Source organism: Capricornis sumatraensis, chromosome 3, assembly GCF_032405125.1.
Source record: "Capricornis sumatraensis isolate serow.1 chromosome 3, serow.2, whole genome shotgun sequence".
Classification (NCBI taxonomy): domain Eukaryota; kingdom Metazoa; phylum Chordata; class Mammalia; order Artiodactyla; family Bovidae; genus Capricornis; species Capricornis sumatraensis.
This window is the reverse complement of record NC_091071.1, coordinates 71086934-71103437: the sequence shown is the minus strand read 5'-3', so window position 1 is coordinate 71103437 and position 16504 is coordinate 71086934. Positions and strand designations below refer to the sequence as shown.

The following is a 16504-nucleotide window of genomic DNA, read 5'->3' as shown; positions in this document are numbered from 1 at the left end:
AGATGGTGACTGCAGCCATGAAATTAAAAGATGCTTACTCCTTGGAAGAAAAGTTATGACCAACCTAGACAGCATATTCAAAAGCAGAGACATTACTTTGCCGACTAAGGTCCATCTAGTCAAGGGCTATGGTTTTTCCTGTGGTCATGTATGGATGTGAGAGTTGGACTGTGAAGAAAGCTGAGCGCTGAAGAATTGATGCTTTTGAACTGTGGTGTTGGAGAATACTCTTGAGAGTCCCTTGGCCTGCAAGGAGATCCAACCAGTCCATTCTGAAGGAGATCAACCCTGGGATTTCTTTGGAAGGAATGATGCTAAAGCTGAAGCTCCAGTACTTTGGCCACCTCATGCGAAGAGTTGACTCATTGGAAAAGACTCTGATGCTGGGAGGGATTGGGGGGCAGGAGGAGAAGGGGTCGACTGAGGATGAGATGGCTGGATGGCATCACGGACTCCATGGACGTGAGTCTGAGTGAACTCCGGGGGATGGTGATGGACAGGGAGTCCTGGTGTGCTGCGATTCATGGGGTCGCAAAGATTCGGAGACGACTGAGCGACTGAACTGAACTGAACTGAACAATCTAGGAACACTTAACCTCTTGAAACAATTAAATAGCAACATATGTCCTAAATAGTGTTCTCCCCAGAAAGCACTGGATTTGGAGTCAAAGCCTTTCTTTGGTATTTAGGAACAATGTATTTGGGAACGCAGTTATCTTCCTTGAGCCTCAATTTCTTTATCTTTGAAACAAGGATAATAACATATCATGGGGTTGGTGAGAATATTTTTAAAAGACAACAAAGGGCGTCAATGTCCTCTATAATTTCCTTCTTTTCTCAAATAGCACTTGTTCATTTCTTTTTTTTTTTTTTAATGTGTGTCACAGCATTAACTAGAAGCTGACCTGGGAAGCTCTTTGAAACTAGGGTCTCCTTCCCAATACCCTGGCAGAAGCTCAATCAATGTTTATTAAGTGAAGCACTTCCATTTCACGAAAGACTTGGCATTCTAACGGTTACATACGCTATCAATCAACTTACACAGAAACCACTAAGCTACCTATGGGCCAGGCATTTAACTCGCTCCAAAATCCTAGAACTCCAGGGACGGCGAGGTAACGCAAGCAAAGGATCACCAGAAGACGCGGGCCACCGAGCAGTGACGTATTTCCGGCGCGACGTTTCCCCTCCACGCCGGGACTGGGTTGTGGGGGGAGGGAGTCGGTTAGTGGTCTTTAGCGCCTTTTCTGGCGGCGGTAGATTTGAAGCGCTTTAAAGGACCGGACCCCGGGAAGAGGAGACTGGACTGGTGCAAGTAGGTGGCGCAGAGCCTGCGTTGTTTCGGTACTGTCCTTTGCAGCAATGCCGGGGTGCGAGAGCGGGAAGGGCCCTAGAAGAGGGGCGGAGCCGGCGCGATAGGCCCAGACCGACTTAACCGTCTTCCTCTCAAGATATTGGGGCTGCCCGATCCCAGAGCGGTCCCCGAGGATCGTGGCGCTAGCTTTGCAGCAGGTGCTGCTGGAGAGGGCTTCCAGCCGTGCCTTCCGGACCTGGAAAATGGCCCTCCCCTTCCCAGCCCCCGCCCTCCCTTCTCGGGCGCACACCTCCCTCCCTGACGCATTTTGCCGCACAAGCTGTAATATGGCGGCAGCGACGGTGGCCTGAACTCCAGGGAGCTGGGGTGATTTTGATGCTTCAAAATCGTAAGACCGAGCACGAGTGCGGGGTAGGTGGGAGGATAGGTGGGGAAACGGGACGCGTTACCTGCCATCCTGTCACATTAGGGGTGGAGAGTGGCAGGCAAGGAGCCTTGGTCTCAGGGGTTAAGATTAGAACGAAGACAGGCTTTCCCCCTGCTCAGACCTTTTCCTCTCATAGCGACTGTCTTGCGTAGTGTAGTGGCACAGGCCACTTAGTTCTCCCCAAACTCCAATCCAGGCTCTTCCCTTCTTATCCCAGAACTGACTCCAAGTTCTCCCACGTTTCCGAAGAACTGTGAGCAGCGCAGGCCTTTTAGGAGGGATTACTCTTGGAGGAAGGTGATGGCTTCGGAATTCCAAATGCTTTGCGGGAAGTGTGCGAATTTGGCTAGTCTTTAGTCTTTTAAGGCGCTGAATCGAGGTCTGCAGGAATGGGAAACTCTTAGTCGTTTTAAAAATATTGTAAAAGCACCATTTTGTGCATTGATTTTCATTTCTTCCCACAATAGTACTTTATGCAGGACCAAGTGTTTGCAATAGTGGTCAGAAATGCGTCCAAGGAACAATTAAATGTTGTGGAAATTAGGGGGTACGGTTAATTTTCAGTAGTCAAAACGAGATAAAAAAAAAGTGAGTCTGTGTTTTACCGTTTGGCAAAGAATGGCCGGTTTGTACAGATGATGGAGAGGGGGTGTGTAAACAGTTTTGAAATCGCGGTATAAAATCCAGAAAAGGCACCGACATCTAGAATGGCTATTTCTCTAATTCATGTTTTTTATGTATGCGAAAATGTATCCGTTTTATCACTCCTCCTTTTTTTTAGTTTAATCATTTAAGGTGGGATCTTCTCTGTAAGGAATTACGCACATCTGTTTTAAACAGAGCTCCCTTTACCTTAACGTTTTCTTTATGATTCAAGAGTATTGGTGTCCTGAGATCCTAATGGCGTCTTGTCTTGTAGTAGGATTCTGTGCGTTTTTAAAAATTTTGTTTACTTTTTAAGGTTTTTGCGAACTTTTGTCAGGGTTGCCTTCCCCTGTTGTCAGGAGTGTACAAGTAAGCAAACTTACAAGATTCGAAATTTTGAGTTCTTTTCTGATCCAACCATGTTTCTGAACCTCAGTTTTTTTTTCATCTATAAAATTATATTCTAATTTCAGGTTATTATCAAGCTGTGGGCTTCAAAAGTAAATATTCAGGTTTGTTAAAATTCTGTGTAAAATTAGCTTTGAGTAAGAGCTCAGTGGTTCCCCTATGAGTGAAAAGCATACGTTACATTTATTGTGACTTACTAAAGGCCTTTCATTTGTGGTGCTTGATACTGTGGTCTTGCAGTATTGGTGTTCTTTAGGTAAAGTCTTTATTCTTTTGATATTTTGCATATTTTAAATTAGGTTTTCCTGTCAGGCAGCATCCATTCTCCCATACATCGGGAAATTGGTAATAGTTAGAGTGGGATGAACTAGTTCTACTAGTTGTCAGGACATCATCTACAGTTCTTCAAGTGTTGCTCTTTTGAGAAATATATGTTGATGTTTTCCCTTATTGTTTTATGTGTAGGATATTTCAACAGGATTAGAATGTATTATTTATTCTCTATCCTCATGTACTAATGTGTCTTACTTGTTATATGTAGTTGGAATCCATAGATAATTAATTCAAGTTATTTGAAGAGTTTATTGCCAATCTCTCTGCTACACAGTTTTTTTTCTTCTATTTTGTTCTTAATATTAGTGCCAGTTTTTAGTTTTCAGTGGTTTTGACTTGGTTTAATGAATATATGGTCTCCATAAGAACTCCATATATTTTTATTTCTGTAAGGCAGTTCTTGCATCTTGAAATATACTACAGGCAGTGTTATAAATTCTCTATATGCTGTAACTGGGACTTTGTATTTTTAGTACCAGACAGAAAATGTTTTATACTTCGTTTTAGTTTGAGTAGTGGCTTAAAATGATTACCAGCTTGTTCTTGGAATTTAATTATGTCATACTTATGGGTATCAATTTTTGATATTAAAAGTTATTTTTTGAGCATGAATGATTGCTTAATCTACTTATTTTAAAACTGCATGAAGCCTGATTGTATATATTAATAAGCTACTGTTAATTGTGCATAAACTTTAGCTTAAGGTTTATTCATAATTAAATCTTTGCATCGTGGTCACTTGATAAAAAGTAAAATTATGTAACCATTATCTGGAATACTTATGAATAAGCTACTTTCTTTAATTGGAGGATAATTACTGTACAATATTGTGATGGTTTTTGCCTTACATCAGTATGAATCAAGCACAGGTTATAAGCTACTTTTAACAGTGAAGCTATAATCTTAACCAGAAAACTTGCCTTTTTTTTTCCCACTTGGGACTTTGAGCCAGTCACTTCAACTCTCTAGTCTTCTTGTTCCCAAGTCTATACAATTAGAAGATTGGACCAGATTACCTATTTCCTTCAAACTTCAAAAGTCTGTAATTTTTTATTTAGGAGTTACTGGATTAAATAACACAGTGCTAAGATGGTTTGGTTCTTTCTGTTGAGACAGTGGGATGTTTATCGTTATAAGAGCTTAGATAATTGCAGGTACAATATTAAGAATATTAGCAGCGACTCCCCAGTTGGTATATGCTTTTTAGTTTGCACTAGCATAGTTGTCGGAGAAGGAAATGGCAACCCACTCCAATGTTCTTGCCAGGAGAATCCCAGGGACGGGGGAGCCTGGTGGGCTGCCGTCTGTGGGGTCCCACAGAGTCAGACATGACTGAAGCAACTTAGCAGCAGCAGCATAGTTGTACTAGATTTTTATGTCTCTCAGATTGTACGTGCAGTAAGTTATTTAACACCAAACTTGGCGTCACACCAGCTTTTCTCTTTTTAACTTTTCTGAAGGATTTAGGAATTTAGTAAGTGCCTGAAAGTGAAGTGAGTTAGTTGCTCAGTCGAGCCTGACTGTTTGCGATCCAGGGAGTGCAGCCCACCAGTCTTCTCTGTCCTTGGAATTCTCCAGGCAAGAATACTGGAGTGGATGGCCATTCTCTTCTCCAGGGGATCTTCTTGACTCAGGGCAGACCCAGGTCTACTGCATTGCAAGAAGATTCTTTACCATCTGAGCCACCAGGGAAGCCCTACTAACTGCCTATACATTTTTAACCATGTTTTTACCAGTGCAGAGGTTTGTGACTATCAGAGACACTAAGGGAAAAGGAACTATATGGAAGATCATAGTTGCCTTTTCTGACACCCCAGAATGTCAACTTATTTGTACTTAGTTCACTAACAACCTGGCATTCATAAATGTATTTAGATATTTTAACCAATCTGTTTTTATTTCTCATTCGATTTCTGTGAACTACATTAAGGTAGTTCAGTTCAGTCGCTCAGTCATGTCCAACTCTTTGCGACCCCATGAATCGCAGCACGCCAGGCCTCCCTGTCCATCACCATCTCCCGGAGTTCACTCAGACTCATGTCCATCGAGTCAGTGATGCCATCCAGCCATCTCATCCTCTGTCGTCCCCTTCTCCTCCTGCCCCCAATCCCTCCCAGCATCAGAGTCTTTTCCAATGAGTCAACTCTTCGCATGAGGTGGCCAAAGTACTGGAGCTTCAGCTTCAGCATCTTTCCCTCCAAAGAAATCCCAGGGCTGATCTCCTTCAGAATGGACTGGTTAGATCTCCTTGCAGTCCAAGGGACTCTCAAGAGTCTTCTCCAACACCACAGTTCAGAAGCCTCAATTCTTTGGTGCTCAGCTTTCTTCACAGTCCAACTCTCACATCCATACATGACCACAGGAAAAACCATAGCCTTGACTAGATGGCCCTTTGTTGGCAAAGTAATGTCTCTGCTTTTCAATATGCTATCTAGGTTGGTCATAACTTTTCTTCCAAGCAGTAAGCATCTTTTAATTTCATGGCTGCAATCACCATCTGCAGTGATTTTGGAGCCCCAAAAATAGTCTGACACTGTTTCCACTGTTTCCCCATAAGGTAGAGAATAATGTAAAATGTGATGTTAGATTGCTGTCTTTGAAAGTCTTCAATATTTGCTATACTTTTAATTAATTTAACTTAATATGATTGCACTTAGAGGTGCAAGTCTTCTATGAAAATTGCTACCTGTTTTATTAAACTTAAACAGATGAGAGCTTCCCATCATTATTTCTTGCTCTTGAACTGAAAATGCTCTCTTATAGTGGATTCTGTTTAAAGAAAAGAAAATAGACACTTTGTTAACAGAATGCAGCCTCAGTAGGCATATCTAAAGAATAAGCTCCTTTCAGTTGTGGAATAGGCTGAGAGGATTTACTCACTACAGATACATATTAGCAATACTCCCTATGGGAAGCATGTGGGAGAAGAGGCACTGGGTAAGTCTGCTCAAGCCTTAACTAGCATTCTTTTTGGCAGTGTAGTGCTGGACCAGGCATTGTGCTTGGTGTTGAAGATAGAAAGGTTCTAAGTTCAAGGAGTTTGTTATTGTTTAGTTGTTAAGTTTTGTCTGACTCTCTTGCGACCCTATGGACTGTAACCCGCCAGCACCTCTGTCTATGGGATTCTCCAGGCAAGAATACTAGAGCAGGTTGCCGTTTCCTTCTCCAGGGGATCTTCCTGACCCGGGGATCAAACCCTGGTCTTCTGCATTGCAGGCAGATCTGTACCTGCTGAGCTATGAGTGAAGCCCACGTGTGTGTGACTGTGTGTATATATTGCAAAATGATCACCATAGTAAGTCTAGTTGCCGTTCACCTCACATACAAATTTTTTTTTCATTGTGACAAGATCATCTGTTTAACAACTTTCAAATACAGAGCGCAGTATTACTCGCCATGCTGTACCCTGTATTCTTGGGGCTTCCCAGGTGGCGCTAGCCATGCAGTGCAGGAGATGTAAGAGACATGGGTTTGATCCCTGGGTTGGGAGTATCCCCTGGAGAAGGGCATGGCCACCCCCTCCAGTATCTTGCCTGGAGAATCCCGTGGACAGAGGAGCCTGGTGGGCTACAGTCCATGGGGTCACAAAGAGTCAGACCAACTGAAGCGACTTAGCATGCATGCATGCACACTATTTTCTTGGGACTTTATAAGGTCAGATTTGGGGGGTTTTTTGTTTTGTTTTATGATTCCATGTGTGAGATTGTACAGTATTTGTTTTTCTCTGCCTGACTGTTTTCACTTAACACAATGTCCCTGAGGCTCATCCATGTTGTCACAAGTGGAAGGATTTTCTTCCTTTTTTGTGAGTAAATAATATTCCTCAATGTGTGTGTGTGACACATTTTCTTTATCCACTTATTAGGGGACATTTAAGTTGTTTCCATGTCTGTAAGTAATGCTGCATAGTTCACGATTAATATTTTGATGTAAATCCTGTTGTTCCTTTTAGTTTTATTGAGGTATAGCACTGTGCAAGTGTAAAGTGCATAACATAATGAATTGACTTACACATTGAAGAATGATTGCCACAATAAGTTCAGTTTAACATCCACCATCTCATACAGATACAAGGGGGAAAAATGATGCTTTTTCCTTGTGGTGAGAACTTTTAGAACTTTATTCTCTTAGCAGCTTTCAAATATACCAAACAGCAGTGCTAACTGTGTTAACAATGTTGTATATTACATCCCTAGGAGTTACTTATCTTATAACTGAAGGTTTGTACCTTGTAACCATTTCATCCAGTTCCCTCAAGCCTAGCCCCTGCCTCTGGTAACCGTAAATCTGGTATCTTTCTCTCTGAGTTCAGTATGTTTGTGCATGTGTGAATATATTTTTTAATTTACTTTCAGATTCCACATACAAGTAAGATCATACAGTATTTCTCTGTCTGACTTAATTTCACTTAGCTTATTGTCTTTAAGGTCCAACCATGTTGTTGCAAATGGCAGAATTTCCGTTTTTTATTGAATGATATCTTTTTTATGTGCATTTGATATGTGTAAAATTGGAATCTTACAGATAATACTGCTTGCTAACTTGCTTTCTTTCACCTAATATATTATGAATATCTTCTCATCTGTGAGTGGTCTTTGATAATTTTTCTTTTTCAGTTTTATTTTTAAAGAACTTTTAACGGTAGTATTAGTGTGCTTTAGTATTAGTAGTGGCATAAAATTGAAAAGTTATACGGTAAAAAAAATCTTCCCCATCTTCCCCAGCTACCCATTTTCTCTCCCACCAGATGCGTCTGTATTAGACAAAACACATTTTCTTTAAAAGTTCTTTTGAAAAAATACAAAGAAAATATACCATATACGTTTCTGTAGTTTGTTGTTGTTGTTGTTTGTTTTTTGTTTTTTACTTAAAAGGCCTGGGAGATAGCAGATAACCAGCTTCCTCATTCCTTTTTATAGCCAATAACTTTTATGGAGGTCGTATGATTTATGTAACCTTTTCCTCCTTTATGTACAGTTAGGTTTATGGCCTTTTAACTATTACAGATGATGGTGCCTTGTATGACCTTGTGCATACCTTATTTCGTGAATGATACATAAATTCCTCGGAATAGGGTTGTTGAGTCAAAGGGCCGTTAATGCATTTGTAATGTGTGTTTCACGTTGGCAAAGGATTATCAGATTTACCCCTTTGCTAGCGTCAGTAATATATGAGGTCAGCATTTTTTATTTCCTTCAATCCAGTTGGTGAAAAATGTTACCTCTGTTATTTTAACATGTAAGAATATGATTTCCAGTAGCTAGATGAATACCATCCATTTCATGATGATAGCATTTATTTAACCAATTCTATCAGTATACAACTTTTTTTACTATTATAAAAAGCACTACAGTGACAGTATATGAATTTTTTTACCATTAAAATCCTTTATACTACATAATTTTGCTATTTTTTTCACTTAAACATTTTTTCCATGTTATATTAAAAATTATATTTTCATAAGCAGCATAGCAGTCCATCAAATGAATAGTTCTTAATTTACTTGTCATGTTAGACATTTAGGTTGGTTTTTTGTTTCGTTTATTTTTTATAGAAGTAAGGTTAATTTACAATGTTGTGTTAGTTGCAAGTGTACAGCAGAGTGATTCAGTTGTGTGTGTGTGTGTGTATTCTTTTTCAGATTCTTTTCCATTATAGATTATTACAAGATACTGAGTATAGTTCCCTATGCTATACAGTAGGTCCTTGTTGATATAAAGTAGGTCCTATTTGATATAAAGACACATTGCCTGGAAAATCCCATGGACGGAGGAGCCTGGAAGGCTGCAGTCCATGGGGTCGCTGAGAGTTGGACACGACTGAGTGATGTCACTTTCACTTTTCACTTTCACGCATTGGAGAAGGAAATGGCAGCCCACTCCGGTGTTCTTGCCTGGAGAATCCCAGGGACGGGGGAGCCTGGTGGGCTGCTGTCTATGGGGTCGCACAGAGTCGGACACAACTGAAGTGACTTAGCAGCAGAAGCAGCAGCAGCAGTGTGTCTTTGTGTATATAATTCCCAACTTCTAACTCCCTCCCGCCGCATCCCCTTTAGTAACCATAAGTTTATTTCCTATGAGTTTATTTCTGTTTTGTAAATAAGCTCATTTGTATCATTTTTTAAGATTCCACATATAACTGATGCCATGATATTTGTCTTTCTCTGACTTACTTCAGTTAATATGATAATCTCTAAGACCATCCGTGTGGCAGCACTTGGGATTTCATTCTTTTTATGACTAATAGTCCATCTTGTATGTATACCACATCTTTATCCATTCATCTACCGACCAACATTTAGGTTGCTTCCATGTCTTGACTGTTGTAAACACTGCTGAAATGAGCCTGTATCTTTTTGAATGGTGTTTTTCTCTGATTTTATACCTGGGAGTGGGATTGCTGGATCATATGGTAATTCAGTTTTTAGTTTTCTTAAGGAACCTGTATACTATTTTCCATAGTGGCTACACCAGTTTACATTCTCATCAACAGTGTAGGAGGGTTATCTTTTCTCCGCAGCCTCTCCATCATTGGTTGTTTGTAAATGTTTTCAAAATAATTTTATTTATTTTTGGCCGTGCTGGGTCTGTGATGCACTGGCTTCTCATTGCAGTGGCTTCTCTTGTTGGAGCTCCTGGGCTCTAGAGCATACTCTCAGTAGCTTAATTGCTACTGGGGCATTTGGGCTTAACTGCTCCAAGGGAGGTGGGATTTTCCCAGATCAGGGATCGAATGTGTGTCTCCTGCATTGGCAGGCAGATTCTTCACCACTGAGCCACCAGGGAAGCCCTGATTTTTTGATTATGGCCATTCTGACTGGTGTGAAGTGATACCTCGTTGTAGTTTGGATTTGCAATTCTTTTAATAATTGGCGATATTCAGCGCCTTTTCATGTGTATTTTGGAACATCTGTATGTCTTCTTTGGAGAAATGTCTATTTAGGTCTTACGTCTGTCTGTTTTTTTTTTTAAGCTGTATGAACTGTTAGATTGTTCCTAATTACTATTCCCTGGTGGCTCAGACGGTAAAGCATCTGCCCGCAATGCAGGAGTCCAGGGTTCGATTCCCGGGTTGGGAAGATCCCCAGGAGAAGGAAATGGCAACCCACTCCAGTAGTCTTGCCTAGAAATTTCTATGGCTCGAGGAGCCTGGTGGGCTACAGTCCATGGGGTCGCAAAGAGTCAGACACGACTGAGCGACTTCACTTTCACTTTCTTTAAAGAAGATTTTATTTTAAATGGCTGCCTTCAGAGACATTCAGCGGAGAAGGCGATGGCACCCCATTCCAGTACTCTTGCCTGGAAAATCCCATGGATGGAGGAGCCTGGTGGGCTGCAGTCCATGGGGGCGCTAAGAGTCAGACACGACTGAGCGACTTCACTTCCCTTTTCACTTTCATGCATTGGAGAAGGAAATGGCAACCCACTCCAGTGTTCTTGCCTGGAGAATCCCAGGGACGGGGGAGCCTGGTGGGCTGCCGTCTCTGGGGTCGCACAGAGTTGGACACGACTGATGTGACTTTGCAGCAACAGAGACATTCAAAGAGTTTGAGTTACTAAAGTGTTAAAGGTTAGAATGATTATGAATATATTCTTGGTCTACAGTGCCAAGTTGCTTAGCCAAGGTTTTCATACTGTTTATATTTTTTATTTCATTTTTTAATGAATTGTTTGTTTATAGTCCCCTGGGTAGCTTTTGTGCTTTTAATTGTTGCCTTCATGGACCGTACAGTCCTCAAGGAGGGGAAGAGGGACAGTGAGAGGGCTGCTTTTGGTTGTCACATGGACTGATATTTACATATCGGGACCAAAGGTGCTTCATGTTCTTCAGTGAGTAGTATGGGCCTTGCCAGTGTTCTGCAGTAAGGAAACTAGCACATCATGTTTGGAAATATTTCCCCCAATTTTTTACTTTCTAATTTCCCTTTGAAAAATAGAAATAATACATTTTTTCATGAGATCAAATCTGTTTGTCTCTGTTATTTATTTATTTATTATTTGTTGTTCAATCACTAAGTCGTGCAATCCCAAGGACTGCAGCATACCAGGCTGCCCTATCGTCCACTATCTCCTGGAGTTTGCTCAAGTTCATGTCCACTGAGTTGGTAATGCTATCTAATTGTCTCATCTTCTGCCCACCTCCTTCTCCTTTTGCCTTCAGTTTTTCCCAGCATCAGATCTTTTCCAGTGAGTCAGCTCTTCACATCAGTTGGCCAAAATATTGGAGCTTCAGCTTGAGCAACAGTCCTTCCAATGAATATTCAGGGTTGATTTCCTTTAGGATGGACTGGTTGGATCTCCTTGCAGTCCAAAGGATTCTCAAGTTTGTCTCCATTATTTATTTCATTGTTAGTGAACCTGAAAAGTTACTTAACATCCAAAGTTTATTTAGGTAAATACTTAAGTATTTTTCCTTACTTACTTTGGAGCAAATGTACCCTTCGTTTGGAGGGGTACACAGTTTTGTGAAAAGAAAAATAATTTCCTGAAATCTTCTAGATTTAAATATGAAACAACAGTAGTAAGCCTGAAAGTGAAACACTTTAAAAATATGTTAAGTCTTGAATGCTCTTTTGAAGAGTTACTTTTACAGGTCTGTATTTGTCATAGAAAACTTGGAAAATGAGAAAACTAAAACAAAAATCATCTATGACTCTTTCACTTAGAAATACGCTCTAAATATTTTCACATATTTTCTGCTATTTTATTTTACTTTGGAGATATGTCTTTCTTTAAATTGGAAACTAATACGTGAACATATTCTTGTTGCAAATTCAAACATTATAGTTAAAGACCCTCACTGACTTCCGTCCTTACTCCTGTACCCCTATAGAGTACTTACTGTTTGAAGTTTTGGTATTTATCTCAAGACCTTTCTCTCTGTGGAAGCAGACTATTATTTTAGGGTATTAAAAAAAATACTTGAATGCAACTTTGTTTTTTCTTTTCACCTAAACAGGTGTTTTGGATAGTGTGCGTAAAGACTTTTTAAGCTGTTTTATAGTATTAAATAGCATGTATATACCACAATTTACTCAGATATTATCTCATTTGGGGACATTTTGGGTGTTTCCTTTTAATTATTGTTATTGCAGTGTTGCAGAAAAGCATTCTCACACATGCCTAGTCTTCCTTGTATGTTTATTGATTTATTAAATATTGGTTTCCTGCCATAATCAAGTACTGTTTGAGGCACTTTGGAATTAAGAGGGGAGCAAAACTGAAGAGGTCTCACACATCATGAAGCTTACATTCTAGTAAGAGGAAAATATACAAAAACTTAAAATATCAAGTAGCAATAAATGCTAGGAAGAAAAGTAGAGCAGAATAAGGGAAAGAAAGTGCTGGAGGATAGGGCCTGCTTCTGTGAATATACTAGCAAAGAATGATTTCCACGAGGAGGTGATCCTTGAGCACCGACTTAAGTGGAGACGTGAACCGTGTGAAGAGCCGGGGTAAGAGCATTCCTCAGAGGGCACAGTAAATGCGAAAGACTTGACGAAGGCTGGGCCTTGCCTGTTGGGTCTTCCCAGGTGGCACAGTGGTAAAGATTCAACCTGCCGATTCAGGAGATGTGGATTCGATCCCTAGGTTGGGAAGATCCCCTGGAGAAGGGAATGGCTACTGGAGTGGCCAGTGTTCTTGCTTGGGAAATCCCATGGACAGAGGAGCCTGGTGGGCTGCTGTCCATGGGATTGCAAAGAGCATGACTGAACACAGACTTTTGAAGAACAGCAGGATCTCCAGTGTGGCTGAAGCCAACTTGGGAATTTTTCCATAAAGTTGTAGAGATCAACATGAGCTGAAGTATTTAGAACCATGCTGTCCAGTACAGTAGCCACCAGCCACGTGTGGTTATAGAACATTTGAAATGTGGCATAAACACTGATTTCTGGAAATTCCCTGGCAGTCCAGTGGTTAGAACCTGACCTCTGCTGCAGTGGCCCAGGTGTGGTTCCTGGTCAGGGAACAAAGATCCCACAAGCCTCGCAGTAAGGCCAAAAAAAAAAAACAAAAACAACCCGCTCAGTTTCCAAGACTTGTAAGACTTGGTAACATGGCAGATAATTCCCTTATTTTTGCCTGGAGAATCCCACGGGCAGAGGAGCCTGGCAGGCTACATACAGTCCATAGGGGGTCTCACAGTCAGATATGACTGAAGCAACTTAGCACAGGATAGTAACAGAAAGAGAATGTGAATCATCATTAATAGCATGTTATGTTGATTATATGTTGAAATAATGTTTTGGACATACTGAGTTCAATAAAATTTATGTTTTCTTCAGTGGTAGCAGCCGGGTTGGATAATGGTGTTTACTATTTTGAGAGAATCAGGGGTAGAGAAATAAGAATTTCATTTTTAAATAATATTTATTTATTTATTTTTGGCTGGGCTGGGTCTTCCCTGCTGCTCGGGCTTTTCTCTGGTTGTGGCAAATGCGGGGCGACTCTTAGTTGTGGAGCACGGGGTTCTTCTTGCAGTGGCTTCTCTTACTGTGACGTGCTGGCTCCAGGGCATGTGAGCTCAGCAGTTGCAGCTCCCAGGCTCCAGAGCACAGGCTCAGTAGTTGTGGTGTCTGGGCTTAGTGCTCTGCAGCATGGATGAGGGATGGAACCCGTGTCTCCTGCTTTGGAGGAGACACCAGGAACCCCAAGAATTTTGTTTTAGATAAAGTTTTAACAAAGTAAATTTAGTGTAACATAACATACCAGAAACTACACAAATTCTAAGTGGAGTTTAATGTTTTCCCAAAGTAAACTTACCCATATAAGCAGCACTTAAACAACAGCCAAAAAAAAAAACAAAAAAAAACAGAGCAAACAGCTATCCTAGTAGCTTCTACTTATAGTCCTAACTCCATAAATTAGTGATACCATTTATTGTGATTGCAAAGTCTCAGAATTATAAGACTGTTTACAGTATGCCTTAGAATTGAGAAACCTGGAAAATCATCAAAAATTTTATGTAGAAGATTAAGGGTATTAGGAAGTACTTTCTAAGCTTTTATAATATTTACCTGGTTTTCAAATAAAGAATTTTTAAGAATACAGTAAATAGGAGATCAACTGTAATTGTAAACAATGTGGTATGTTCTAGGCAGTGCTATCTATACTCTTTTTCTGAGAATGGAAATCTTTGGGATATTGTGGCTAAACAGCTAACTTTAGAAGTTTTTTATGGAGGAAAATAACTAAGTCTCTAAATTTCCTCTTTTTTCTGCCTCCAAATGTAGAGAATTTAAGAAGGCCTGCACAAGTTATTTAGAAGATAAAAGATAATCAGGTACTAAGTATCAATAATAATTTAATATTTTTCTTTGAGATAAGATAGTTTCCTCAGATTTATGGATCCAGTGTATTCTCAACTTCAGATGTGCATACATTGAAATTTTATACAAATAAAAATGCTCAAACTTAGCAAGCTATTAAAATTAATAAGTTTTGTTTTGTTTTATTGTTTTCAGGAAGTCTATGTCTATAATCTTCCTGGAGGATTGAAAGGCCTCTTTTTGTTTCGTATGAACAAATTTTAGTTTGTTTAGTTAGTATATATATTGTATCTTCTAGAAATAAAAAATGGAGGAGGTTGCAGAAAAAGTAGTTTGTAACCCCCCTTTTCCATACAATAATGAATAAATACATAGGATTTGTATTTTTCAAATTGTTGGTGATTTGGGCAGTCTTTTATTGTTGACTCTTCTTACCTGTGGTTGTGGTGTGTGTAAAATTGATAAGGAATGGTGGTAGATAAAATGTACCTATATATTTAATAAAATTTTGTAGAACTAAGTAAATACACACAAATGAGTACTGCTAGAACTGGGGAAATGTAGATTGTGTCAGCATTGTTATGCTTTTTACCCTACAGCTGTGCTATTATACAATAGTTTTGTAAAATGTTACCGTGGGGGAAACATGTATCTCTGTGTATTATTTCCTATAACTCTGTGAATGTATAAAAATTTCACTCGATTTAAAATATCATTCATTGCTTACTGAGCTTACTGAGCTACTGGCTTTAAGACATAATTTTCACAAAAGCATAAACATTTCATTTAGTCTCTATTTTGAACAGATAGACAGATTTTTATAGTTCATTGTTTTGAATGCTGTTTATACTAAGTACCTTTGTTTCTTCTGCTTTTCACTTTACCCTGTCATTCTCCACCAGGTATTAGAATTTGGAGGAAGTCCTTACATGCTTATGAAAACAATGTCTTAACTAGTAGCTACTACTCTGTAGATAAAACTTACATAGAGTATCTCACTTATTGATGTTTTTGTCTACATTAGATAGATCAGTATAGGCTGTTGTTCATGATCAAAAAATAACTTCATATGTAAAATGTAGTGTATTTTTACTCATAATGTAATCTACCATATATATAACTATTGTTAAAGTAGTCTACTTTCTTTTTTCCTTGGGGAATTATTTTTAGGAATTTGAATGTCTTTCTTTTTAAAACTCCACTATTTAATCAAAATTTATTTTTGTTTTCTAGGAGCAAAAAGATTGGATCAGTTTGTCCTTGATTTTTCCCTATTTAAAGGTAACCTGTCTCTAGTTCACTAATCATACAGACTTGATACAATTTTCTGTTTGAGGTGGCAGTCTATATTTGGTTTTTAAAATAGAAATTGTATTATATAATGGCTAAACCTTTTATGTCTTTTCTACAAGATGCGGTATAATCTTTCAAAGAAAATAATCATGTAATTTATGTCATGGAAGTAAATACTAAAATAAATTCAGACTACATTTCTTGTTTATGCTCCACAGTTTTGTTTTGTTTTCTCTTCAGAAATTTATGAAAAATCTTTGCTGTTTTAATGTGTTTGCCTGAAACCATTTTACTCAGATTGAAGTATTGACGCCATGGGAATAAAGGTTCAGCGTCCTAGATGTTTTTTTGACATTGCCATTAATAATCAACCTGGTGAGGAAATTAATGTCCCTATTTGACATTTATATATGAATATTTAATATTTTAAATTATCTTTACATGAAGAAATATAAACCAGCTACCTTCTTTTTCAGCTGGAAGAGTTGTCTTTGAATTATTTTCTGATGTGTGCCCCAAAACATGCGAGAACTTTCGATGTCTTTGTACAGGTTTGTTGACATTTTCACTCACCCTAATAGTTTCAATTTAACACATTTTAGATTTTTTCATGCATTTTATTTTTCTGTCTCAGGATGCTGATTTGCAACATTGACTAGACATGAAAGTAATTCTTAGACATATTAATTGCAATAGGATTATATCAGAGATTGATTTTTCCACTCACTAGAAAAGCATGGGTGCTTTTTAAATTAATTTTTAAAATAATTCCTGAGAGGAGTGAAAATTCTGTAGCTTAAGAAGTCTTTATAGA

General features: G+C 39.1%; 1 protein-coding gene across 4 annotated transcripts in view; it reads left to right on the top strand.

Annotated features, from left to right (window-relative positions):
* Positions 1–1240: 1240 nt before the first annotated feature.
* PPIG (peptidylprolyl isomerase G) overlaps positions 1241–16504 on the top strand; it is a 35036-nt gene continuing 19772 nt past the window's right edge. The window contains exons 1-4 of one of the 4 annotated variants that reach the window (XM_068967454.1): positions 1241–1315; positions 15631–15678; positions 15931–16065; positions 16167–16241. In XM_068967454.1, coding sequence (XP_068823555.1) covers positions 16005–16065; positions 16167–16241 — 136 coding nt within the window. In that variant the 5' untranslated portion in view covers positions 1241–1315; positions 15631–15678; positions 15931–16004. Of the gene's footprint in view, positions 1316–1640; positions 1727–15630; positions 15679–15930; positions 16066–16166; positions 16242–16504 lie in introns of those variants that run through there. The other 3 variants (XM_068967453.1, XM_068967456.1, XM_068967455.1) reach the window with 3 other exon arrangements.